Below are 23,328 nucleotides of genomic sequence, written 5' to 3'. Positions count from 1 at the left end.
GCCAGCAAAACGTGGAGGAGGACGCATAGGTGGAGGAGGTTGCACTATGGAGTGCAGTGGAGCAGTTTCTGTGTTCATGTTTGCTTTTTCGGGGCTGAGGGAGGAACACGTGCATCATCCTTTAAATGCACGTCTGTGTGAGCAGCTCGGTGGAATTTTGACCCAGCAGAGCACTGGTTTGTGAGCAGTTCTGGGCTTTTGGAAAGTCTCATTGCTTCTGGCTGTCACTGGCAGCACAGGGAGCACATGTATGAGATTCTGAAGCCCAGTCCTCTCTCAGTTCCTCTGTCCTAAAGCAAGGTAATTTCTTCATCTGGGCCTCTGGTGTGGCCAGAGGTGTTTTTGGGATGGCAGTGGCTTTGGCATGGTTAAGCATGGTTCTCTGTGTCCACCAGACCAGTGCTCTGAACATCAGCAAGGCAATGGGAGCCAAGCTGGGAAGTCAAGCCTTGCAGACCTGACAGCAGCAGATTTTGCTTCCCAGCTCCTCCTTGTTCCAATGAGAACTACCTGACATTAGTGCTAATCAATTCCTGAGCAGCGTGAGCAGTTTTGCTGAAACCTGCCCTTTCACCATCCAGCACAACTCACAGTGGCTTTATGATCTCTCACTGCCTTGCAGCTGAGTGTGAATCCCAACGTGGGTCTGCTTTGCTAATGACTTTCCTGCATCATCCTATGGAAATACCTGAGAGATCGGGTGTTTCACTTGGCTCAGAGGAGAAAAAAAAGCCCTTTATTGCAGAGAGGGGAGTGATCTGATTCATGGCAACCCACCCATTGGGTGTACAAGCTGAGCCAGCCAGTTAGCATGCCCAAGATCTTCCTGAGCTCAACCTGCCTTCAAGCCCTGTTGGTCTTCTCCATCACCCATCCAACCTGGCAGTTTCCTCACCTCCCAGCACCCAAAGCTGCCCAAGAAAGGATTTCCTGGTTCCTCCCAGTGACAAAACCAATACCAAAGGCTTCCATTAATATTCCAGGAGTGGCAGAGAAGATTGACTGCCTCATTAGCAGGCATCGTGTGAAACTCTGACAATAATTAACAACTCAATGGTCTTATTTGCTGGCCTATCACAGAAGTATTCAATCAAAAATGTAATTTGCTCGACGCTCCCATTTACCATAAAGAGAATATTCCTTCAAAGTTTTAAATAGACTAATTAAGAGGGAAGAAATACAGGGGAAAAAAAAAATTATTAACAGTATAGTTTTAATGGGAAATTACTGGAGCATATTAATAATGCAATAACCATTTTTAACAGCTGTCTGTCAGTTTGTGGGCCGGGGTAATTAAATTAGTCACTAAAGGGTTAGTCAAATTAGGCGTCAGAGAGCAGCGGCGGGGCGAACGAAGGCACGTCAAGCTTAATGCTGCAGCACAGGGAGGACGAGGAGGAGGAGGGGATGGAGGCAGGAGGTCACCCCACACTGCCAGAGGTTGTGCAGAGCTCTGCAAGCCCTACGTGGGGCATTGCCCTAAAAGCCCCTGGGGTGCAGCGGGACTCTGAGTGTGGGGATGGGGCAGCAGAGTGCTGGCCGTGGGCTGGCTCCTCTCTAGGAAAATCACAATTTAAGAATGAAAAAAAAACAAAAACCCACCGAAAAGCTCCTCTCTGAGCATGCGCACGGCCTGCAGTGGCCTCCTTCAGCCTGATGTTGCTGCAGGTTTTAATCTCTTTGCAGAGCCAGAAAGCAGCTGTGCAGGGGCTTTTTGGCAGTTGCTACCAAGGCTTTATGTTCTGCGGGTTTCAGGCTTGTGTTCCCCCTGCCTCCCCCCCTTCACCCTTTTTGAAATGAATCTCAGTTAATTTGGGATGTTGTTGAGTCTGAAACACATCTTTCTTGCCGCCAGCCTATTAAAAAATGTATTTACAGCTCCATAAAGCAAAGCCAGCTGTCAAGGTAATGTCCTGCTGGCTCCAGTGTGTTCAGGGCACGGGGTAAGGATGTGGGGAGGTGCTTGCATGATTGCAGTGAAGATTTTAAGCTGAACAAAGAATTTTCAGGCTGGGAAAATCATTGCCTTTGCCTGGGGAGGTGTTTGTAGGAGGCCTGGGGTTCCCTGCCAGAGAATGGTTCCTGCTGTGATTCACTTTCCTACTCTGCTCACTAAATCAGGATGAGGATGTTGGCCTCCGGGTCTGTGTGGGAAAGGATTGCTCCTTCCACTGTGCTCCTCTGAGACTTCAGACGTGTCCTCCATTTTGTATTGATGGACTGGGACCTCTTCTGTAGTATGGCTGTGTTGAAAAACAGACCAGGTCAAAGCAGTAACCAAAGCACAGGTGATTCTCTGATTCTCCAATAAACCCTCACCCATCAGGAGGTACCAAACATGGCTGGGGCTTCTGGAGGGCACAGAGCTTTCTGAAACCACAGCCTAAGTCATGCAGAACAAGAACATGTCTTTCCAAATATTAGCTAGCAGCCTGGTCTGTTCTGTGTGTTCCTCTTGGGCTGATTTTGCAAAGAAGCTCTTAGGTATTGAAATAGATTGAAGTCAGGTCCAGGTCTGGTTGTTCCCATGAGAAGTTTCAATTTTCATCAGTCAGTGGGGTTTGGTAGCATCTTTTTTTTTCCCATCACACCCAGTTTAAGCTGACTTCAGAGACACTCCTGCCTACCTGAAGTACTTGGGACTTTGTGTTTCTTTCTTGTTTTTTTTTTTGTACAATTAGGGTGAATTGCAGCCTGGTGTAGGGAACCTGCTTTGGCAGGGGGTTGGACTCAATGATCTCTGGAGGTCCCTTCCAACCCCTACTATTCTGTGATTCTGTGAATGCAAAGTAAGTAGTTCCTTTAGCTGAATGCTTTGGGGAAAGCAGTAATTCTGTTATGCTGTAGAAGATGGTGCCTTGCTGGAAGGGTAGAAGAGACCCATTGGATCCATGTCATCTGGCAGTAAAACCACCCAGTCTCCTGGATACCCCAGCAACTGCAAGAACACGTTCCCAGCTATTCTGCAGCTTGGGGAAGGGCTGGGCAAGGCGCTCTGGCAAAGGCAGGCTCTGCTCTTTCTCACGTGCTGGAGAGTTACGAGCCGTATAGATTATTTTAATGGCGGTATTACTTCCAACTGTGCCTCTACCATCTGTTCTTCCCCAATTATGGATGCAAAAACCCAGCATGTTTCTCCATTCCGGCAGTAGAGAATGAAATACAAGCGCTATAAAAGGGTGTCTATTCCTTGAACAATGGAGTTGGCACCTGCAGCATTTCGCTCACGCTCGGTGGTCAACGTGCCCTGCCTGGTCCCAGCTCTGCTCCCTGCTGATGCCATGAGCCACACTGACAAAAGGAAGAAACTCCTGTGCTGTATATTTTGTCCAAGCTGGGCAGGGTGGCGGAATTATTAATACTGACCAGGCATTGTGATGCTACAAAACTCAACAAGAACCTCTTACCTCCAGTGCGGCGATAAGCGGGACTGAGGCACGGCAGGAGGGAGGGAATTAAGGCAGGACATCAAAGACTGGCTTCCATCAAGTAAATCATGCCATTGCTTCAGTAAAAGAACCCTTAAATGTTTTATTAGGGATTTTCAACAACTACCAAAATTAAGATGGAAGGGATGAATTATTAAAAAATAGATTAACTAAACTAGCCTCTGAATTAAACATGGAAGGTAACTATGAGGAGCAGCGCTGTGCACTGTGGGCAGCCAGTCCTTCAGCTGCGCTCGGTGCAGAGGGGAGCAGTGCAGGTGGGATGGAGGTCATGCAGGGTGTTGGGTGCTGACATTGGGGCGCTGGCTCAAGGGACCAGTGGGCTGTGCTGGGGATGCTGGGGGTGCCTGGCCCTGCCCAGAGCTCTCTGCACTCCTATCTCGTGCTGCAGTCTTTTCAAAGTGAGACAGCGCTGTCACAGAGTGGCCTGGCGATCTAAATTTGCTGTTCCAGACCCTGGAGGTCTGATCTGGCCTGACGTGATGCGCTCAGCCCATGTATGTGGAGCACAAAGAGCAGGAGGTGAGGAGATGCTTTTCTCCCTGTTATTTTTGCTGCTCCTGCCTGCTGGAGGTGGGCGCGCTGTCTCTGGGTGCTGAGCACAAGATATGAGGGAATTTCTCTCTGTTTGTTCTCCCCACTGCCTCTCTTTCTTCTTCTTTCCCCGACTCATTCAAAGCTCTTACATGCGAGCTCACAATGCAGCTCCTGTGAATGCCAGCAGTCGTACAGCTGCTAGGAACAATTCACAGTATCTGCCACAGCATTGCTTTAAGGTTCACTCTAATGGAACGAGTGGAAGCTTCATTCATAATAATAATAAAGCACTATTTTGCAGTTATATACCGCTTTTCATCTTCACGACTCAAAGCAGCATTAATTAACTGCACGGCACCGTGGGAGCTAGGTAACTGTTGTTGTCCCCATTTCACAGTCTGGAGCAGTGACATATCTGGAGTTGCTCGCGGTTGTGCAGTAATTCAGCATCAGAGAGGCAGTAAATCCAGAAACGCCAACTCCTGCTCTGTGCTTTATTTCTGGGGAACGTTCTCTCCTCATTCCTCTGGCAGAGCAGCCCCTTAGGAGATTTAAAGTCATCTTCATTTCTTAAGCTGAGCGTCGGGTAGAGAGGGGGATGTTGCTGGAGTTGAACTGAGGCCGAGGGGGGCTCCTGTGATGTGAAGGGAAGCAAGTTCCACGCCCCCAGGCTGGCGGTCGGCGGTCATTTCAGCTTTGCTGGGCTCCTTCCTCCTTCCATCGAGACAAAAAAATTGGAGAGGCAAGTTCTCCTTGGTCTGTTCTTTCACAAATACGCATCCATAAGCCTGTTTAGGTAAAATGGCAACAGACAAAGAAAAAAGCCTCAAATTCAGGCTGTTTTCGTGCTTGTAAAAGCTCGGGTTTGCCTCTCTGGTGAGCTCCAAAATCTCTTGGTTAACTCCTTTTCCAAGGGTCACATTAGCAGCCACTCCTAGGGATGCTCCTCATTGACTGCAATCAGTTTTGTCCCTAAGCCACCAAAGTCTTGGTCAGTATTGTGAAAGGGCATTTGTTTGGGAGACGTTGGATCAGCAGCACTGCATGTGCAGAATGCACCAGGGCACTGCTGTGACCAAAACATCGCCCATGACCGGGCATGGAATGCATGCCACCGAGTGCCACACATCCCATAGGAGCCCCCCAGGCTCCGTGTGCTGCAGGGACCCCACGTCCCATGGCTGCTGATGGGCTCCCAGCATCCCATCACCTGCAGGCCTGAGCATTTCCCACCACCTGGCGTGGCAGGGATGCTTCCCCCTCTGGAGGTGTTTCCCAGCACACCCCAGCCGTGCTGCAGCCCCACAGCTGCCCCTGCCTGCAGTCTCACTGCTCACAGCCTCCTTTGTATTCTCTCCTCACCCTGCCGACCTTAGCTGCTGCTTTGTGCTGTACAAACGCCCGTTTTGTACTGAGCAGGTTCCCGCTGCTGCCTCCTCAGCGCTGGATTTTACGTTTCTCTCTCTCGTATCTGGTGAAGGAAGCAGACTGTATTCCCTGTAGACCCCTCACATCCCTGCAAGCAGGCTTCAGATTAGCGTGGAAATTTTTCCATTTAGTCCCTTTCATTAAAACAGACGTGAAAATAAAGGTGGTGGGTGGAATGTGATGGGCAGGAAGAGGGTGGTGTTGCAGCACGCAAAGGTTTTTCTTTTCCTTTCTTTTCTCCCCTTCTCCTCTTCCATTGTGATCAGTCTCCAGTTGCAAAATGTGCATCCAGAGAGCAGATTCCCCAGCAAGTTTCTCCTGATCTGCTTTGACAGATCCATCCGGGCAGGAGTGCTGATGGCCACATCCCATGTGTCAGCATCTCCTCATGTAGCTGTGGTTCACACTGAGCATCCCCGCTCCCATTGGCTGCTGGCAGAGCTGATGTCTGAGGTCAGGATGGCTCCAGGGGAGGGATGCTCCCATCCCATGCACCCCTGCCATTAGCTGCTCAGCCCCTTGCATCCCATGCAAGCTCTGCTGTAGCAGGGCTCTTGGAAACACATTTGGTGTGGGATGCTTTCAATCATTGACTTGGGTAAGGAATCTGCCAGCAGGCACAGGGCATTCTGCCTTTAATAAATGCATGCATTCTTCATGTTGCACTTTGTAATGAGATCTCATGGAGATGTACAAAGGCAGGATGTCTCCAGGTACATGGGTGTATCCAGAGGAGCTCCGAGGAAACCCAGACATGGTGTGCGAGCACAGTGCTGCCTGTTGAGTGGGGCTTCATGGTGCTCAGTCATGTGTATGGGATGCCCTGTGTACTTATCCTGGGATGTGCTCAGGGCCAGGTTGGATGGGGCTCTGGTTGGTGCTGATTTAGTGGTTGGCAACCCTGCCCACAGCAGGGGCTGGAACAGGGTGGTCTCTGAGGTCCCTTCCAACCCATGGCATTCTAGGATTCTGTGATTCTGTGTGGGGTTGGGGTGCCCTGTTCTAAAGGCACCACAGCTGAGCCACAGTGGAGTCCTGAGTCCTGGCCCCAAGAAATCCCAGTCTCCAGTGCTGGGCTCCATAGGAAACAGGACAGCTGGTCCCCACCTGAGGTATGGGCTTGGCTGCTCCAGTTCCTTGCCTTTTTAACCCCCTCCCTTCCTCAGGTGAATGATGATGTTCCTTTTTCCAACACTGAATTCAATTTATCTTGTGTATTGACCCAAACAGAAAGTCAATGTTTTCTTCATCTGCCATTTGCACTGATGGCAGCCAATTTGGGTCGGCGGGAGCAAAAACGGTTGCATCAGAATTCAGTGCCAGCTTACTTCTTATTTTTTTAAATGCTGATTATCCTTTTTTTTTCAGTACACACCTGGCCCTGGACACAGCATTTGCTACAGGATATAGCTGCAGGCAAGGCTAAAAATGTGCAGCCCCTGGGGCTGCAGAGCTGGCAGGATGCCTGCAGGGCTGCTCATTATGGGCACTGGGGGCTGCCCACTGCCTGCTGGTGCACGCAGTTTGGTTATGAAGTGGTCACATCTGCGGGCTTCGTGCACATCTTAAGCTCTGCATCTTCCTCTGAAGTCTGGAGGCCACACTTTTCAGCTGTTCCCCAGGTTAGAGGAGTGCAGGCACTGCACTGCAAGCTGTCCAGGTCTGTGTTTTGTGTCTGATGGCGGAAAGCTTGCTTGCTGTCCATAGAGAGCTTGCTTCTCTGCTTGGGTATTCATAAGAGTGCAAGTCAGCAGAGGTTCAAAACTAATAAATGAGCAGAGCTGTCCCATGCACTGGTCTAAACACAGCTGACCCAAAAAGCTTCCAAGCTGGGTACAGCTGCTTTTAAGCAGCAGGGATGTGCTGACAGTGCTCTGTTTTGCAGTGGTCAGAGATTAAGGAGCTTGTGGTGCGTTCATGGGGAAGGTGCAAAGGAGGTGAACCTTCTGGCAGGGTGTGGGCAGCTTTGAGGCACAGCCATGGTGGTCTGATGGAGCATGGGTGCTGCACAGAGGAGTTCTTGGTGCTCCCCAGCCACTGATGTCACTTGTTTCCTATGCCAGTGATGGCATCTCTAATTCCATGCTGCACTTCTTCAAGGAATTAAACCAACAGAAAGCCCTTTCCTTGCTGCATGGGAGGAAGGATTTGCTCTTTGGGTGCCCTCACCCAGTCAGCAGTGGGATGGATCCTTACTAAAGGCAGTGAGAGATTGGAGTGCTCCAAGGACCAGACCCACAGACGTGGAGTCTCTGGAAGGGTTGGGTGACCAGCCAGCTTCCCAGTGTGTGCTGCACCTTGCGACAAGCCCGGCTGTGCTCCCAGGAGCTGCTAATGAATACTGGGCATCTTGCATAACACAGTCTGCATTGAGTGCCTTAGATAAGAGCCAAGGCCCTTTGAAAAAGCCCATCCATATGGACAGAAAATCCCTATGCAAATCTCTCCCCAGGTATAAAATTAATTGGATTCCAACTTCAAAGACCGCTTCGGGAAACAAGCTCTAAATAACCGAGTTGTGCCTCAGTTCCTCTGTCTGCGGACGCTCACCTGGCTTTTTCAAAATCATTGAGTGTTGCTGATAGAAGGTGCTATATATAGCAGCAAAGCTATGCATATATGTATACTTATGCATAGAGACACCCCTAGTAAGTGACCCCGTGGTTTTGTTAAGTGCTGCTTGCTGCTTTGGCTCTCCAAACAGCTGCAGTTTTGCATCTTATGGGCAGCACCACAGCCAGCTGCAGCAGGACCAGGGAACGCAGTGGGGCCTGGGACTGTGCTGGGTTTAGGAGGAGATGCAGGGGGATGTTCCTGTTTGCCAAGGGCTCAACCCCATCGCTTCCCAAGAGATCAATAGGAGCAGCAGGTGCTCAGCAACTGCAAAAAAATCAGGGGATGAGCGTTTGGTCTAGCAACCCTGGCCATTTCCTATTTATCTAATCTAATTCTATCGGCATTTCTAAAGTGCTTTTCGGCGCTGCATCTAAGCACTTTATTGTATCTTGGAAAAACCCACAGCTGCTGTGTAATTAGGGAATCTGAGCCTGGGATGCGGGCTTGTCCTGGTGCCTGTGTGCAAGTGGACAAATGGGATCCTGCTCACAATGTCCAGCTTCCCCTACTGACCCTCACAAATCACTGCAATGTCAGATCCAGAAGAACCTGCTAGACTACACAGCTTACCCCAAATACCCTCGAAGGCTATGGAATGGAAGGGAAAAAAGCAATGGGTTTGTGCCTAAGCAAACATTGAAGGCTGAGTGATAGATATCCTCAGGCTGAGGTTTGCAACCTGCTGCTGTTGCTGTACTTGGGGTGGGGGTTGGAGGGGCTGACCCATCTCGTGTGTTCAGCCTTTAATAATGTGGGCATTGTTATGGACATCTCATGCCTTCTGTCCGGGGTTTTGTTCGATTGCTTGCTTTTCTAAGATTTCTTTTGCTCCTCCAGGCAAAACTGCTGTAGAGGATGGAGGCAGATGTTTGTATGACATGTGGAGCTCTTACAAGCAGAAAAAAAAAACAACAACCAAAACCCTAATTAATTTGGCCAGCTTAAAGGCTTTCCTGCATAACTCAAATTGCTACAGACGGAGTGAGGTCTTGTTTAATTTAAGCAGCAGTGGGCAGTGCTCTCCCTGCCTGAGCACAGCCTGTGTCCCTGCCCCACAGCAGCTCCCAGAAGTGCCAGGCTGGGGTCTGGGGGGGGGAATGGGATGTGCTGGGATGAGAGGGGAGGGGGGTGGTGAGTGGAGCAGGAAGGTCCCTGCTCCTACAGGCTGAGTGAGAAGGGCTGAGCAGTGCTGCATCCAGCACTTGTGGGTGATGAATTCCCTCTTTTCCTACCTAAACTAACCTGCAACGCCTTCCCCTTCCTCTCTTCCCAGAGTAAAACTGTGCGTGACCCCTCCTTTAAAAAATGCTATTAAGGTTGCAGAGCTCCAAAGCGAATAGTTGCCAGGGTCAGCTCACTGTGCAGCCTCCAGGCAGCCCCTCGGTGTGGATGCGTTACGAAGCCTGCTTTAATGGCATGGCCATGTACTGGCTTTTCACCTTTGCCTCGTTCCGCACAGGCAATGAACCTGCTCTGGGAATGATCTGCATTAATGTGGAGCAGTAAAAACTTCCACCTAAGTCATTGAAAGCTACTCTGCGAGTAGAGGAAGTGTCATTTAATGCTAAGTACTCTGAAAAAATCAAGTCTAAATGTCACAAATTTGGTGCATGTAATGTAGTGGATATTTTCTTGCATTACTGTTCCCAGGTCTTGGCTCCCCATCTGTAAAATGGGGATGATAACGGCGAGATTGGGAACTTAATCACTTTATTGGTTGTGAAATACTGCTGCTTTCTGGTGTTGAGCAAAGAATAAGCACTCGTGAGGAGCTGAGTAATTGCCATGGAGAGCAGAGTAAGCAGGAGCTGTGTACTCTCCAGTGAGGAGCAATGAAGGCACCAGGGAGCTGCCAAAGGAGCTGTTTGTAGGGCAGTAAGAATCCAGCAGGCATTCATCAGAACCTGGGGTGGGTTTTGGGATGCCCCAGTGCTGCAGACACCCCAGTACTGCTCAGCACCGTCCCTTCTGGCAGCAGGGCAGGATCCCTTTGCTGGAGGATGTCCCACCATGCAGCCGTATGGGTTTGGGTTTGGGACCAGTGTCCCTCCAGGGCTCAGTTGGAAATACCAGCCTGAAATGTATTCACAAGCTGGAAAGTTTGAAATGAGTCTGTGGAGGGGATGGGATGGAAGGGATTGCTAGGCAAACGGAGCTAATAAAAATATTAATTAGCATAGAGAAATCATTTGATAATTTTCATTTATGTATTTTTTAATTATGCATTGCTTCCATGACTGATAACCCCGCACCATTAGTGTGATCCATTTTGCTAGATAAACATTTTACTTTGTGAGTTAATTAGTGTTCAATTACTATCAATTACTACGTATTACTACTACCAATTCCATGTTAAACAGGCAGATCCCACCGCTGCTAATTGTTTCATTTATCAACACTTGGAGCTGTTTGGAACCCTATTGCATGAGGTAGGGGGGGTCCTGCAGGGCTGGGGGTCCTGGATGTCCTCTGCACTCCTCGTTGTGCCTGCAGCTTTCTTGTCCTGGTGCTCCAAGTGTGACCATTTCCTGCCATTTGATTTCTTAAGATGTTGAATCTGTGCTTTTCTTCTGGTGTGCTGCAGCTTTTTGATCTGTTAGAAATCGTGTTAGGAAGTTTCTTCCTTGGCAAGTGAAATGTGGAATAGTGCTGCACAAAGAATGAAGGGGAAGTGAAGGAGAGGGCAGGAGAGTAGGTGAAATGGGAAGGGAAGGGAAGGGAAGGGAAGGGAAGGGAAGGGAAGGGAAGGGAAGGGAAGGGAAGGGAAGGGAAGAAATGGGTCAGGCTCATCTGGGATAATTGTGGTGCCCTTGTAGTTAATAACAAAAGCTAATACAACTAAATTAGGTATGTCTGTCTCTTGCTGCTGATACAGTCAACCGAGGAAAGCGGATTGCTCTGAAGTAATTTGGAACAGCCAGCTGAGAGCAGTAGCTGAGGTTTTAGGAGCAATTGTACTGATATCACCGAGATCTGGGGCTCTGTGTTTGTGTGAAAGGAAGAAAATAGTTTCATAAGTGTTGGGCACCTTCAAAAGAGGGAAAGTCATCTCCGTGCCTGGAGTAATTAGCACCTGGTGAAGCTAACAAGGAACCTGGGGAAGGTGCACAGCCAGCAGGGATGTGTGCCCGGCGTGGAAGGGCAGAGCCCTGCAACATGGCCCAGCAGCCCCAGGACATGTGCATTGCAGGATGGGCTTTGTCAGCTTGCTTTTGTTGTGTGCTGTTTGTTTGTTTTGTTTTGCTTTAATTAAATTTCTGGTCCTTGTGGTTGCCAAGGCGAGCTTCAAAACACTCCAATGGAGCGCTGGTTTTATTGACTCTCCAGCAAGTTATTGAAGCGTGGTAGGAAATGCTTCACACTTTCAACCTCAAGGTTTTTTTTGGAGAGCTCTTTTTTTTTCTTTTTGCAAGTGTTTATTATAGCTTTACTGCAAGAAATGTGCTATCAAGAAAACTGATAGTAAGCAGCTCCTCGGCAATGTGTGACAGGTAGCTCCACTGAGTGCTGTCTCTGGTGTCACCCAAGTAAGGAGGAGCTCTCCCAGTTTAGGACCTAGCCTGGATGACAGCTTGTCTTCAAACCTCCCACCACTGTTAGAACGACTGAAAAATGCCCGTGGGTACGTGAGAAACTCATCTCTTTACATAAAATAATAAATCTGCTCCATAGCCACGCGTCGTGCACCACGTTAGGAAATGCAGCACTTGAAGTTCAAAACTGCAAAGTCAGAGAATCACAGAACCACCAAGGCTGGAAAAGACCTCCAAGACCATCCAGTCCAACCCTATCACCAACATTTCCTACGAGCCCATGTCCCTCTGTACAACATCTACACGTTGCTTGACCGCAAATCCGTAAGGTAAAGGCTGCCAATGCCTTTGGGGCTGCCCTGTGGCCTCCCAGCACCATGCATGCCTTCCCAGTGCAGCTCAGCTCTACCAGTGTGGGGCTGTCCCTGCTGTGGGGCTGGCTTGGGGTGCAGGCGATTACTTATGGCACGTTTGTTGTAATTTGGGTGTTTAACAGCACGGCTCTTTATAAAGAAAGCTGAGCCTGTGCTACAATGCAGCTTTACTGGAATGGTCTGTGAATGTCTGAAGTGCTACAAGCACTAAAAATAACTGCAAGCATCTGAAGTTGGCCACCCAGCAGTGGCAAGCACCTTTAATTCACATTGCTTGTTGCCTTGGTTCCTCAGCTTGAGCAAGAAGAAGAGAAAACACAGGGCTGTGGGTAGAGCTGCGAAACAAAGTGATGTGGGTGAGGCTTCAGGGTCTTCAGTTGTAGCTCCAGAGCAGGGAAGCCCCCAGAGGAACAGCATGGCTGCTTTATGAGAGGGAAAGGAGATGTGAGGGGAAAGAGGAAAGGAGCAGAAAGGATGGGAGTGGGTCTGAGAGCACATGAGGTCCTGAGAGTGTTTTGCATGGGGGGAATGAAGTCCCCTGGCCCAGGTGGAACTTCAGCTACTGCTCTGGGTAAATCTGTCCTTAGGTGAGATGTCCCAAGGGAGGAAGGCTGAAGGAATGAGAGATTAAAGGGAAAAGGGCAAAGCTTGGATGATTGCAAAGCACAAGCTTAGTTCCAACTGGCATCCTTTTGTTCCTTGTTTTTCTCAACTATGTTTAACCCTGTAAGAGCTGAAGCCTTTAACCGTTAGCAGGCACTAAAAAGGGGCAGCTAAGCTGAATAACACCCACTAATCCCCTTCCAGAATGAGCTGGAGAGAAGAGTCACTGTGATGCTCAGGAGCTTATTCAGAGTTGAGTACTTTGGAGGCTTTGAGAATTGCATGGTGTTGATATTTCATGAATAAATAACCCACAGCAATATTTGTCGCTGAATCTGCTTCATTAATGAGGTCCTGGAGCAAAGGGGAAGGACAGAGGGCTGTGATGGGATTGAAGACAAAAGCTTTTTCGAGTGATTCAATATGCAGGTGATGGGAAGTGGCACAGGGTGGGTGCAGGAGCTGTGTGGTGATGGGGAGCAGGGCTGCTGAGCATCACGTGGACCACATCCTGTGAAATAAGTTGTCAGAAGAGCAGGTTTTACCAAGGCATGGCGTATGATCAGAGGGTTGTGGTGGAGAGGAGAGAGTGTTTGGCTGGTGTGTGTCATTTGGGAGGGCTGGGAGTTGGAGCAGGAATGTGCATGGCTCAGAAATGTGCTTGTGGGGAGAAGCTGGCATTAGGAATGGGCTCATGCACTCCTAAGCCCCTTTTCTAGAGGACTTGATGTCCCCTCCAGGCTGGTGGGGAGCAGCCCCGTCTCCTTCCCAGCAGGCCTCCAGCTTAGGGGATGTAAGGTCCGTGCAAAACTCACCCCTTTTCCCTTATAGGGAGCTGCAGCATCCAGGTGGGAACCCCAGGAGCGCCAAGGACAGGGCTGGGGGAGATAGAGGAGCATGGGAACATTGCAACACGCACCTCCATCTGTGTTTCCCTGCCTCCTTGGGCAGCTAATATGTTAAGATGTGTAATGACTCGTTCAGGCTCACCTATGGGGATCTGCTGTGCCAGGCCCCATGTCAGAGAGCAGATTCCCACTGCCCCAGGGCACGAGCAGCCGTTTGTTTGGGCTTCCAGCTTGGCATTATGCAAGCACCTCATCGATGTGGGCTGAGCATCTGGCCCCAGATGGAGCTGAGCTTTCCAGGTGGGTGGAGGGAGAGTTGTCACGGTTGTTGTATTTTTATTTAAAAAAGAAAATATCTCTCTATGTTTACAAGCAGCATTTTTGGTTAATGAATAATATCGCCTTTCTGTTCCCTCTTCCCTCCACCGATATATGCACCCTGATCTAATGTATTCTGCCTTTCTCACTGCCTCACTTTGGAGGAGCTGCAAATTCTAGTGGGAACAGAGTGCTAATAGAAAAGGGCCTCTAAAGACATTTGAAACATGACCAAGAAAGTACAGAGGGAGATTGAGCTCCAGATATGCTGCAAAATCTAGGAAATGGGCCAAGAGAGGGGGAATATGGGAAACATGATCATTGAGAGGGAAAAGTTAATTGGGAAACATTAATTGGGGTGAAAGTGGGCAGCACAGGTGGTGAGTCCTTCTAGAATCCAAGGGAAATCTGAACATCTGACCTGAGAACAGCGCAGGGCTTCATTATGTTGGGTTTGTCGTTGGATAATTTCAAGCCCTCGTGTTTTCAGGAAGAAACTTGGTTACACCGTAAAGGCTCAGAAAGCAGAAGGCACAGTAAGAAAAGAGCCCTCCTGATGATTGATTTATTTTTAAAACCTCATCATTTTCCTGCCAATCTCTTTACCATTTTTTTTTCTCAATGCCTGACTCATGGTTTTTTGGAGGCACAGTGTTGGTGGGGCTGCGTGCGTGAGCGTGACGGCGCGAGTCCCTCCTCCGACAGGAACGTGGTGCTGATCCTCAGGGACTGCTGAATATTCTTCCTCTGCTGTTTTCTTGCCAGGATTTTGCAATAAAACCCCCAATCCAGTGGGCACTGGGTCACTGCATGGGTTTCAGGTGCCACTGGGGGATGCTGCAGGGGAAGCTCAGAGCGCTGTGTGGCTGCCCACACTGCCTCTTGGGTGCTTTAAGGCCACAAGGGTCAGTGTTTATTTGCAGCCTTCAGTGTATAATGATCTCATAAATACCCTGCGGAGGTCAAGTCTGTCTCCATCACTGCCTTGTCCTGTGACCTTGGGTAAATGCTTTGTCTCCTGTGTGTCTGCACTGCTGGTGAGATGGGGACCGGATCTGGAGCCCACGGTGCGTTGCAGCAATCTGTTAACACATGCAGTGTGCTTTGAAGATGAAAAATACCTTGGAGATGCTCAAAGCTCTCAATAAGCATCTGCATTCCCTTTGCCGGAACCCAGCAGAAAGAAGTGCAGGAGTGCTTTGTCACAGACAAAATCTGCTGTGTGCGCAGCACAGCGAGGCAGGGCTGGGAGCAACTCAAGTCTTTCAGCGGTCATTGAATTCGTTGGGGTTTGTGCTTCGTGCTCGCTTCAGGAAGATCACAGCTGTGCCTGGGGTGTGCAGCACAGAGCTGCAGCCCACAGCCCTGGGACAGAGCCCAGGTCCCCGGCCACATCCCAGGAAACACTAAGCTGAGTTTGTGTGGCTTTAATTCCTATGGGGAATCCCCGTGTGCTGGGTGGTGGGGCTTGGGAGGCTTGGCTCAGGTGTAGCACAGCCAGGAGTTTCGCTGTTGTGGATTTACTGTTGGTTAGCAGGGGGTTGGATTCACATCAGTGATGCTAACAAGGCCTCTTGTTTGCATGAAAATGACGTAGGCATACTCAGAGCAGGTTGGTTTTGGTCAAGATGTCAAAGTTACACAGCAAATTATGTAAACACACAGCAAGACCGTAAACTCCTCATTGTCTTGGCAAGCTTCCTCTAGGTGGGTTTGCATCACAGCGCCATGATTTCACCTCTGTGGGTGAGATACGGCAGTGCCACGCTGCGTGCTGCCGCTCCCTGCCCCTCCTGCTGCCTCTAACGGTGCCTTTTCTCTCCAAGGGAAGAAGCGATGCTGTCCACCTACTTTGAAACCATCAATGATTTGCTCTCCTCTTTCGGGCCGGTCCGGGATTGCTCCCGCAACAACGGTGGCTGCACCCGCAACTTCAAGTGCGTTTCGGATCGCCAGGTGGATTCGACAGGCTGCGTGGTACGTACAGCTGGGGGCACGCACTGCTTGCTGCCTGCATTGCCTGGGGGCACGCACTGCTTGCTGCCTGCAGCAATGCCCAGAGGGATGGATGTATGCGGTGCTCGGTGCTCGCTGCTGCCCCGTCCCCTCTTGGCAGTGAATCCCAGGTGGGAAGTTTGCCTTAGGGACTTTGGGGCTGGGGATTTGGGGATTGGGTGTGGAAAAGCCAGAGGGATAAGACGGAATTTGTGCCTGGTGGGGAGGTGTCTGTGGGGCTGCCCGCTGTGCCTGTAGCAGAAGGGACATCACCTGCTGTCCCAGCCCTGGCTCTGCAGGCTCAGCCCGTCCCCCCGCCGAGGCAGGAGTTAAGTGTCTCTTTATTTATTGAAGATGTTTACACACGGCAGCAGCCTGGAAAGGTCAGACTGGAGTGGTGCCGTCTCCGGGGCGGCATTTTCATTATCCCCTTCTCCAATTGCTTGTTAAGGCCATTTAGCACGACAGCCTGATGTGTCACCGGCAGCACCCGGCCCCGCAGCGCCTGCTGTCTCCTCCTTCCTATTCCTCTCCCTTTTCTGCTTTCTTTTCCGATCGTTGTTTCCTTTTGTTCTCTTCCTTTCCCCCTTCCCAGGGAGGGGCTCGGTTTCTGGCATATCTTTTTATTCTTTCTTTTCCCCCCTTTTATTTTTTCTTTTTCCCACCGTTATTTTGCTCTGCAAACTAATTGTGCCTCGCAGACGCTGTCAGAAACAATCGGGGCTCTGATTGCCCTGTGCCTCTGGGAAGAGAAGCCTCTTTTTAAAAGTCAGGATATATTAAGATAGAAATTGTCAATAAATTACAGGCGCAGCGCTCACCACGGCGGCACACGGAGAGGCAGAAATTGAAAACCACGTCACTCAGGGAAAACAACCCCCCTGGCTTTTGTAATGGTTCAATGGGACTGGTTTTAAAGGGAACAAAACACATCCGGCAGGAAGGAGGGAAAATCACCTCAAGGTCCATCCTGCTCCCCAGGAGCCCAGGAATTGCAGCGCTGTGAGGAAACGTGGCCATTCCGTGGGGGGGAAAAAAGGCATAAACCAATGGTTCCTCCACCCAGGCTCCCCGTGGGCTGTGTTCATGGCACAGGATGAGGTTGCAGGTGATGGGAGCTGGGTTGGTAACCCAGCTTCACCCTCGTGTCCCCTCGGCCACAGTCATTTGGTGACAGCATCTCTCGCGGTGCCGGGAGGGATGGGCTCATTTGCTGTACATTTGCAGGAATGTCAGTTAGTTTTAAAGCTGAACTGCCGTGAACTCAATTTGCCAATTTGGTGAGTGCTATGGGCAATATCGGGATGTAATTTAATTAAACTATCCCCTTTTTATAGAGTTCAGGGAGCACTCGCCTGCTCATTTTAGCGCTAGGTTTTCTTCAGCTTTACTCTGGACACTGTTTCTCAAATCATGACATGCTGTTAATCTTTACCAGTCAACAGTTTATTAATTTGCTGAGGACCACAGAAGTATATAATCAGTGGTTCATCAATCAAGGCTAAATCCAACAAATGTTCCAGGCAGGTACCGAGCATAAAATATACATGTGGGCTTGTAAGCAATTAATACACAGCAGAGCTGGAGCCTCGCAGCTCGACCAGGGAACAGCACAAATCTCAAAGATTTCTTACTCCTTTTATTTATAATCGTCATCTGTTACCAGTTCCTTCGTGCCCTTAGCACAGCTTCCAGTAATTCTGCAAGGATGGAGGATGCATTTATCTTGGGGCTTTCAGCAGAACGTTCCCTGCCATTACCCAACTGCTTGGCCTTTAGAGGACATGGGTAAGTGTCGGGGCGGTTGCCTGCAGGTGTTGGTTGAGCCTCTTTGGGTTTCTGAATGAGACCCAAGCATATTGTTCCACTAAAGCCTCAGTGCACGGACCCAGGGTTCTGAGCCCGCTTCCCACAGGGCTCTTTTCACCTTTCTCGTGTTTTTTTCTGTTATTTTTCCTTGCACCCAGTAGGTGGCATTCGTGCATAATGCTCTTCTGCAGTTCTTTACTTATCGGAGGCTTTTTATTGCTTGGGTAATTACAAGAAGCACGGGTTGCCACCTCGCTGTGACCTTTGTTTGGAACTGTTAAATGGTGCCTTGGCTCTGAGCTCTACCTTGTAGAATAGCAGAGCAACCCCCAAACTCTGTGTCTGTTTACATCCCACTTCTCCTTGCTGTACCCAGAGCTGCTGTCAGTCAGGGGATGCCACAATCACTTCCCAAGGAAAACAAAACCCCAGTGAGCATCTCTAGACCCAGTGGGTCTTGAGTGCAGCTGTGCGAGCTTCCAGGATCACAGCAAACCAGAAGGAACCATAGGGGAGGAACAAGACAGGTTATTTATTGCTGATAGAGAAATGTATATCACTGAGCCCTCCTTCCAGCACGTGGGTAGCTGCTAGCCAGGAGGGAAAGGATGCAGGAGGAGGGAGAGGGCCTGACCCTTGCGTGTTGCTCATTTATAATTTAAGTTGAAATGCTGTGAATTGGACCTGAGGGAATGAAGGGAACACCTGCAATGTGGCTAAAACTCAGGTTTCCCCACCTGTCACTTGGCTGGGGTTTGCTCACAGATGCCAATGCTCCCATTACTCGTCTCTGCCACCCCAGCAAGGTGACCGTGTTGGTGTGCATGGTTCCTGCACCATGCCTCATCAAGCATCATTTCAGGCTGAAGTCCTGCTAGCAGAAAGGTGTTTCTAATATAAACAATTTGGCTGCAAGCACAATATAAACTGCTTTTCTTCATGGCTATGGGGACAACCCATCAGCTAGGAGAACGTTTGGCTCCACAGTGTGCGGAAGGGAGATGGTTTTTAATTGCATTGTGGCCCACACTGTGACACCTGTGCTGTGCTTGTCCTGGCCTTTTCAGACACAGAAAGAAGAGAATTTGGCATGGTCCACACAGGCGTATAAGCCTGAGCTCAGCCTGTCTGGATCTAATCCTCCCCTTTTGCTCCCTTCCACACCAAAATAAGGGCTGCTCCTCAGCTGCTGCAAAGCACTGCAGAGAAATGGTTTAATTTCAGAGGGTAACCAATTCACAGAGAAGTGAGATTAGAAGTGAGAGAAGGCCAGTGGGCTCTCTGCTCTCCTGCTGCCAGCCCAAGTCGTCCTGGGGCTTCCTGGGATGAAGGAGAGCATGGGAGCATTTGGAAATGAAGTGAGTGGGGTTGAGAGCTGATGTTCCTTGGGGACACTGGGTGTTGGCAGTTCCAGCCCCAAAAAACTGTGCAGAAATGCTCCACGTCTGCAAATTCCAGACTGTGTTGGTTCAAAACATCTCTGTCCTATGCAGGAGGGGGAAATGTTTCATTCCAGCATTATCATCTGGAGTTTTATGTCAGATGTTACATTATCCCAGTGTTCAACCTGAAATAAAAACAAAATAAAGCAGTGGAAACCAAAACATTTCAACCTTGTCAAAATTAAACGCTGTTCTAATTTCCCAGTGAATTTTGAGATGTAATTGACGGAATCCCATAAAGCACTTAAGCTTCATCAAATCTGCATTTTCTGACAGACAATTGTTCATTGAAAAATAAAAACTCATCCGTCCCTGCCTTAAGAGGCACCTCGCTAATTATGTGGAGATGCACAACACGCAGGGGAGGGACATGAGGAGGAAACCATTCTCTTCTAATCCCCCTTAAGTTTAGCTGGCTCCTCAAAGCAGAAGATTACTACTTATGTATATTATGGGTGGGAGCAGAAACCCCTGGTGCTATTGAGATGGAGGCACTGAGGTGAGCTGGAGGTCTCAGTGCTGAAAGGAGGTGACTGAGATGATAAAGTCCCATCTTTTGTGTTGGCTTTTGCAATGGCATTCCATAGAGGTCACCAGTTGGCACCTCTTCCCTCTGCACCACGGCAGATTGGGTTGCTCTGTGTTCTGGTCGTATCACACTTGGTTTGGGTCCTTGGCTTTGACTTGGTTCCTGGGCTTTGGTTTGGGTCCTTGCCTTTGGTTTCAGTCCTTGATTTTGGTGTTTAACTTTGTGCCCAGGCTGTTTCCTGAGGTCAGATGAATCTGTAGTTGAATTTCTGGTCTCCCAAAGGGTTCTGGTGGTGCCAGGCTCCCTTGTGTCATGGGCAGCAAGCGCCCCAGTGGGCAGGAGCTGATAGTGTGCTCCAAAATATGCTGGCAAGGCATCCTGGGGACACGCTGAGGATGTGAGCTACCACTGCACATGCTTTGGAACCTGCAGAACAGATGGGTTTCATTTTCTGAGGCTAAAATAATGACTGATGATCTTGAGATAGAAAACGAAGCAGGGAGAAAAGAGTAGGAAGATAATGACTGTTATTTCAGCAAACGGTTGTAATGTTGCCCTTTGGGAAGGATGTTCCCTGCAGCGAGGCTCTGGGGGGGTGAGGACATTGCTGCCCAGGGAGGTGATGAATGGAAGGATGGCCCCAGAGAGAAAGGGGCACACAAAGCCCCTTCAGATCCAGAGAGGCAGAAGCAGCGCGAGCCAAAGCTGACTAAATATATATATGGACACAAAGGGATTTAATGTGTTTGTATCATTTCTGAGCTCCAACAAGCAAATAAAATACATGCCAGCGCATAGTTCAGAGCTCATTAAAACACTGGCACTTGCTGGTGCCTCAGCAGTACCCTGGATTAATGGTTTTGTTTCCCACTGGAGAAGTTCTTCAGTGCTGAGGAAGAATGTGTCTAACGAAGGTGAGTTCATTAGTGCTGTTGGACTCTTTCACACCCAGTGCTGGAGCCCCACACTGCTCTGGGGGGTAGGAGGGAAAGCTGTGACCTCAGGATAATGGTTTGGTGCACTGCCTGTCTGTCTGTCCATCCAGTATAGAGGATCTGTTCCATTGGTGCTCTGGCTATCTGAGCATGTTGTGGTTGGGTTTGGCATTGCAAATTAAACTCCCATTGACCCCACCGCCCCCGACCGACTGGGTCCTCACCTCCATGCCACGGGATCCCCAGCTCATGTCAAGTCAGGCAGAAGCAGAAGCCCGTGTGGGAGAAGTGCCTGACAAAAAGGCTGCTAATATTGAGAAAACAGAGCAGAATAATAAAAAACACGCTTTGCTCTTTACCAAAACACTTTATTAAATATTCTTTTTTTTTTAAATGACAGAGAAGAGGAGCGGAGCTGTGAGCAGGCAGTGCTGGGCAGAGCTGGCTCCTCTCGGGAGGAATCGCGTCGGTAATGAGACACACGTTTTGTTTCCAGTGACCCCATCGCCCGTCTCGCTGCTAATGATCTTTGTAAAAGAGAAAGAAAAGAAAGGGCCTTTGCTCACTAGCACAAACAATCCAGATAGATGTTTTCCTAAGCAACAGTCTTGTGCAGATGGTGGTGGATGCTGGCTGCCTTTACACTGGGAAGGGGCTGCCTCGCAGTGCGTCTGCCCTGCCTTGGCTGAGGATGGGGCTCTGGTTGGCAGGAGGTGGCTCTGTGGTGTCACACAGTGATGTCCTGTCACCTGGTGAGGTCCTGATGGGGTGACAGTGTGGGTCAGGGGGATCCCGTTTGGTTTGGGCCAGCGATTCAGCAGCTTGGGGTCTCCAAAACCACACGGTCCTGCACCCGCTGCCGCTCCATGGCACCCTGGTGACATCATTTCAAAGGGAACAAAGCACACTGCTCTGAGAACCAGGTAAAAATAGCGTGTTCTTATTCAGCATCTGTGCTCCCTGCGTGTGCTTGGAGTCTGTTTTGCTGACAGCGGTGACAAAGAGCAGGACCTCGGGCTCTGCCTGGTGCAAACAAGGACAGTGGGCTGATGTCCATCCGTGCCATCAGCAGAGCACGCACCAAGCTGCCCTCGGCTCTGCCTTCCCAAATTCACTGGCAGGAGCTGGGCTGTGGCTTTGTGGCTTTGTCACATTCTGTCTGCAGAATCTGTGTTATCTGTTTGAGAATGCACAAGGAAACAAGAAGCTCAGCTTTCTTTCCAATCCCAAGAGCAATTTTGAGAGTGAGCCATCATCACACAGAAACCAGCGCGTTCATGCATGTGTATCTCAAAGGTCTTTTCTGATCTCAGTGGCTCTGTGATTCCTGTAGTGACCCACGTGGATCTGCAGGGCACTGGAATTGCATTGGCACAGTGATGCCTTTGTGGCTTTCCAAGGCAGTGGCAAGCTGCAGTCTCTCTCCACCTCCTCTTTCCTTTCTGCAGCCTGGACCAAGCACCACTGTGAGATTTCTGTTGCTCATATCCCCGTGAAGCATGGACTGACAGACTGGAGTGAGATCCCTTGGTTCCATCATAATCCTAGAATCATTTGAGTTGGAAGAGGCCTCAAAAAGCCATCTGGTTCAACTCCCTGCAATGAACAGGGACACAGCTAGGTCAGGGTGCTCAGCGCCTGTGTCATGAGCCATGCTGATGTAACAAGGGAATCCCTGGAGCTGGTGGGTGCTGGGATTCCTATGACTCCCTGGATCCAGCAGAAAATTCAATTTCCATGCTGGCTTCCCCAATGGAACGGGGTGGGATGTGTCATCTGTGAGCTCACAGACAGAATTATTGGCCGAGTTACTTATTGATTTTCTAATCATTTTCAGACACAGCCCCCCATTCTGTGTCACTGCCAAGGCAGATCACAAATTGAACTGCAGCTGAATTGATGTGGGATTGATTAAAACTCTCCGTAATTATTGGTTCTCTGCTGCCCAAGCCAGACAAATCAATGTCAGCAATAGTAGATATGGTCCTTTATAAAAGCCCAGAACACACAGAGCAAGTGCTGTTTTTGTAAGGAGCACAGGGAGGCCAGGTTGGTGCACATGGTGTTTTTCTGGGTAGTTCTGACTCTCTCAGCCCGTGGGCAAGAGCAGAGAGGCACCTAAATGGGCTCCGGAGTTCTCAGTTCTAACAGCAGGGTATCCTGACTGCAAATCCTTTGGTTGGTGGACAGGCAGACCTGCAGGAAGTTTCCTTGTGCCAGCTGCTCTCCATCCACTGTTTTCTGCTGGAGCTGCTGATATCCTGCAGGAGAAAACTCCCAGCCCTGGGGCTGGTTCTCACCCCCTGCATTGTGCCTGCTTGGTTTGCATGCTGCCTCCATTTCCTTGTCCCCAAAGAGGAGCACAGCCTTCTGTCCCCAGGGAGCCCCATCAGCAGCTGCTGGATGGCCAGGATGGGAACGGATGCAGGGATGCTTTCGTTTGCACATTTCGTGCTGAGCTATTAGCATGCCATGATTAATGCATATTAGGATGCACAATTACAAACAGTAGCCAAGCATGATTGCTAGTGATTAAAAGCCAAACAGGGACATCCCAAGGGGTCTCCTTGAGCAGAGCAGGGTGAGGTAGGGAGGGCCCTGCATGACCCACTAACCCAGTCCCAGGGAAAGAGCCATGGCTTTGCCCTGTGGGCTGGGCAGGGTGCAGAGCTCAGCCTGCTGACTTCAGCTCCTGGCAGCTCCCATCAGCATCCCTGAGGGCACCCCAGGCAGTGCCGGATCACACACCTGGCTTGGGAACAGGAACACTGCTATGGTGCCACGTGTCCTGGTGGAGATGCGTCCCTGCCAGTTTGCACAGCTCTCGTTGTACCCTGGGGCCGCAGATGCAGGGGAGCCTGCAGTAGATAAGTATGATGTACACGGAGTCACAACCACACTTATCTCGATCT

General features: G+C 49.8%; 1 protein-coding gene across 4 annotated transcripts in view; it reads left to right on the top strand.

The window, feature by feature from the left end:
• Positions 1 to 23,328, top strand: part of ASTN2 (astrotactin 2) — a 264,246-nt gene that overhangs the window by 114,718 nt on the left and 126,200 nt on the right. For all 4 annotated transcript variants that reach the window (XM_048965614.1, XM_048965611.1, XM_048965613.1 and 1 more), the window contains one exon: positions 15,533 to 15,683. In XM_048965614.1, the coding sequence (XP_048821571.1) occupies positions 15,533 to 15,683 (151 nt within the window). The remainder of the gene's footprint in view (positions 1 to 15,532; positions 15,684 to 23,328) is intronic.

This window comes from Lagopus muta, chromosome 19 (genome assembly GCF_023343835.1).
Source record: "Lagopus muta isolate bLagMut1 chromosome 19, bLagMut1 primary, whole genome shotgun sequence".
Classification (NCBI taxonomy): domain Eukaryota; kingdom Metazoa; phylum Chordata; class Aves; order Galliformes; family Phasianidae; genus Lagopus; species Lagopus muta.
Note: the sequence above shows the minus strand (reverse complement) of the source record. Positions and strands in the feature narration are given on the sequence as shown.